Source organism: Haplochromis burtoni, unplaced genomic scaffold (assembly GCF_018398535.1).
Source record: "Haplochromis burtoni strain Fernald_Lab_line unplaced genomic scaffold, NCSU_Asbu1 Contig_8, whole genome shotgun sequence".
Lineage (NCBI taxonomy): Eukaryota > Metazoa > Chordata > Actinopteri > Cichliformes > Cichlidae > Haplochromis > Haplochromis burtoni.
In genome coordinates this window covers 3662222-3666136 of record NW_024582369.1, presented here as the reverse complement: position 1 = coordinate 3666136, position 3915 = coordinate 3662222, and the positions used below count along the sequence as shown (strand labels likewise).

Below are 3915 nucleotides of genomic sequence, written 5' to 3'. Positions count from 1 at the left end.
ACCCTAAGATCGGTTGAAGTAGATCAGCATAGGGAAAAGAATTACAGCTCACAATAACTTCTAATGTGAGCTCCAGCAGATTTTCTTTGTGTATATGGCGTGATCAGCTGACCTGCTGTTCTTTGTGGATTTACACAACTGAATTAAGCAAGATGTCAGCAGTTTCACAAGCTATCATGGCTGATGTCCATCCCCTACCCGGACACTATACTGTTTATACTGCCTTTACACCACACGGTATAAAGTAAGAATTCAGCGAATTCATCTAAGCATCATCAGATTATATACAAATTAATCTCTGCTACACTTGCCGTAACCTAAATCTGACTATCAGCACCTCAGCCACTGTGCACCAGTCCAACACAGTGCTTCACTGTGAGTTCACATCAGTACTGCAAACTAACCTGTTTATCTTGCATATAACCACTAAACAGTATTTTCGTGCACCATTTGAGTAACACAACATTAGTGTAGTTTTGTTTGTTTTGCAGGAACGTTTCACAAAACGAAAATGCATAATTAATCAAAACACATCATATATAAATCCATCATGTTATTAAAATTATGAAATCACACGTAAGCCTTAAATTTGCCATTAATCAAGCGTCACTGAGAAGTTCTTATCTTTATATATAAAGTCTCTCCTTTCTGTCTTCCTACATGTTTCTACATCTCTGAGTGAAGTTATCGCGCACTCTTTTCTCTCCCTGTGAAATACAGCAGCTGGACCTTTAGTTACCAACACACCGTGAGGCAGAATGCACACAGACAGTTTGTGTGTTTGCTGATGTTTGTTGAGCTGATAGAAACATCTGAATCTGAAGTGCCACGACCACAACTTATGGACACCTGGACCTCTTCAGGGCCTACTTTAACCCCCGAGTATAAACGCTATAAATGATACCGTTTAACCTAACGTAACAAGCCTGTTAAAGAAGCAGAAGGTACAGATATCTGGTTAAAAATGTAGGAAATAAAAGTAAAAAGTTTTCAGAAAAATAAATACTCAGTTAAAGTGCTGATACATCAAAATTCTACATAAGTACACCTCTGTAAGGGGGCTCAGAAATGTTTCCTGGTTGGTTTGTACCAACAGATTGCCATGTTGGCCTGAAATCTTACATGCACACATTTCAGAACCACATGATGTCTGCCTTTTTGGATGAAGCAGAATTAGACAATCCTGATTTGTCTTTTGCAGGTGCTACTTTCCTAACAGGTTATCACACAAGCACATTTCTCTAAATCCCTTTAATCTCTGTGAAATACTCAGAATTCAATCCCCGTATACTATACGTGGCATTTGCAACTCATTTTTTTTGTCTCATTCATTTGTTCTTCCTGCTGTATTGAGCTGACTGTGATGACGCTGACTCTGCTGAAATAGCCATTGTCATGCACTGCCATCTGCTGGCTAAATTTCTGAGCTACAGGTGCCAACATCGTCTTTGTGGTTGATCAGACGATGCTTCATTATCACCTGGACAATGTTTTATCAGACAGAATGATGTCACAGCTATACAGAGAACTTCATTGAATTCAGCTTGTGCACTGGGAGCCAAACAAAAGGTAAGGACTGGAAGGATGACTTAAAAAAGTAACAAGAAAGTAGAGAGAAGGCTGAAGGAGGTCAAAACAATTAATTTATGACTTTAAAAACCTTTGTTATACAATACTGTGTAAACGTTTTAAGCAATCACTCATTCCTTTATATTTTGCTAGGGAAATATGGGAAATACATGCAGGAGTTTACTGAAACTTGCAAACATAAATGGCTCTGGAGAGGCCATTGCATGAGTGATAGTGTTTCATTCTGTATTTGTCTATCCAGGTATGCTTTACTGTAGTGATGGGTTTGGGATCATTATCATGCTGAAAATGTATCCTGTTTCTTTGGGACTTACTTTGTGTCTGTAAAATACTACTTTACGCCTGTCAAAGTGCATTATCATTTTTTCTTTGTGTGTTCAGCTGAAGAAATTGGAACAAAACGTGTTTTTGCAACAGGCTGCAAGTAACAAACTTCCTAAAGATATAATTTAAAACAAACACAATACTGGTTCATCCCTTGAATTAAGTGATTTTTTTTATTGCTCGACTGATTCAAAGGTCAGTGTTAACTGGCTTAAAAAACAAACAAACAACAACAAAAAACATTCCTCTGAAAATAATTGGGCACAAGTACTGCATGATATAAAGCAGCCAGTGTCCAAAGAAGCCCTTTGAAAGACCTTCAGAAAGTCTGAACGTCAGGGTCCCTGTGCCTTCCCGGTCGGCTCAGTATGGCTACATATGTTTTTATTTTCATTTTTGTTCCTGCTCTCTCCCTTTCTCTCTTTCCCTCCTCCCTCTGCCTGGGCAGAGCTCACCTGTGGGCTCCCGCCCTTGGCCCACGCACCTGTGGCTCATCACCTGAGAGTGTTCCAGCTCCTTTATAAGATGGCAGCTCTGTGTTTCTCGTCACTGGACCGTTGCCGACCCTCATTCCCTGGACCAACCCCTGTGTTACCTGAGTGATCGAGTGTGCGAGGAGTGGAGTAAGCCATGGTGTTTTCTGTGGAGTGTGAAGAGGAGCGTGAGGAGTGGACGGAGTGTGTGTGGACTTTCAGCGTCTTTCCCCATTTGTGTGTGGACCCCCGGAGCCCGGCTTTCCCCTCACCTTTGTAAATAGATCATCTGGTGTTGCTGTAATAAAGACTCTTGTGTTTTCAAAACTTAGAGCCTGCGCGTGAGTCCGTTCAGTCCTGTTGTGACACTGAAGAACTATGGCTCAAGACCACTTTAAAAATTACAAGAAATTCTGGCCCCTTGGAAGAAAAATATGAATAAAATAAAGGGTGACTCGAGACTTTTGCACAGTATTATAGAAAAAAAAATGAAGATTACAACCCATCCATAACCTCTGGTGTTTTAGCTTTCAGGGTAATGGTTAAATAATGTACAGGAAATGTGCTGATTGCTTATTTTTGTTTGAGATGTGTTTTAACTGAAAACATTTTTTCCTCTATTAAAATGAAACGTTTGGTTTCAATTGGCAGTCCTTAAGAAAGCTTACAAAAGCTCTGATGAAGGCCATCAGAGGTGGCCTTCCTGAGATGGAATTTCATGGAACACTCATGGGATGGAATTCTAGTCATTCTTATGACAGCTATTGCACAGTTACAATGCAGGTTTAAATGTTGCAACTGAAACTTATTCTTCACTTCAGCAACAAGCAGATACGCACACAGCTGAACTAGGATCCTTTCATAGAGCAGGTTCTTAAAAAAAAAAAAGGTGAGTTTAGGGGAACTGCTTTATAATTACACTTAACTTCGATGCTGTAACATTGATAGCTGATGGTAGATATTTAAAGTGAGATTTTTGAGCTAGGAAATGTACTGTTTAACTTGAATAACTTATTTCTTTGTGGTATCTTTAAATCTCAGATGATGGGACAAGGAGATAGGGGCCATGCTCAGCCTAATGAGGGTAAGAACTTGATCTGTTATTGCACAAAAGAAAAGTAATATAGTGTTGAAGTTTATTTTGATCAGCTGTGACTTTGTTAACTGATCTTTCACGTAGAGCAACCACATGAAACGGCTGAAGATGGTGACGGGGTAGAGAGGTACAACTTCATTGAAAGTCCTGTGTATCTGTTTATAGCCATTATACCACGTTCAGCTGCAAGACCGCTGCAGCTTCACAACAACAACAATGATGATCACATCGATCTGGAATTTTTCTTCAACGTTCATTTTGAAATTGATGACAACAACGCTGATGCTGAAAATGACCACAATAACAGCGATATTGAACATGACCACAATTATGGTGATAATCAAAATGCTGACAGCAGCAACAATGAAGAAGAACGCAATGAAGGTCATCAAGATGAAAATGCCCTTGCTGCTGCTGAAGCTGACTATGAAG

At 39.7% G+C, this 3915-nt stretch overlaps 1 protein-coding gene across 1 annotated transcript in view; it reads left to right on the top strand.

Annotated features, from left to right (window-relative positions):
- The first annotated feature begins 2819 nt into the window (after positions 1–2819).
- LOC102298570 (putative uncharacterized protein DDB_G0282129) overlaps positions 2820–3915 on the top strand; it is a 1298-nt gene continuing 202 nt past the window's right edge. The window contains exons 1-2 of the mRNA XM_042225785.1: positions 2820–3471; positions 3568–3902. Coding sequence (XP_042081719.1) covers positions 3429–3471; positions 3568–3902 — 378 coding nt within the window. The 5' untranslated portion in view covers positions 2820–3428. The remainder of the gene's footprint in view (positions 3472–3567; positions 3903–3915) is intronic.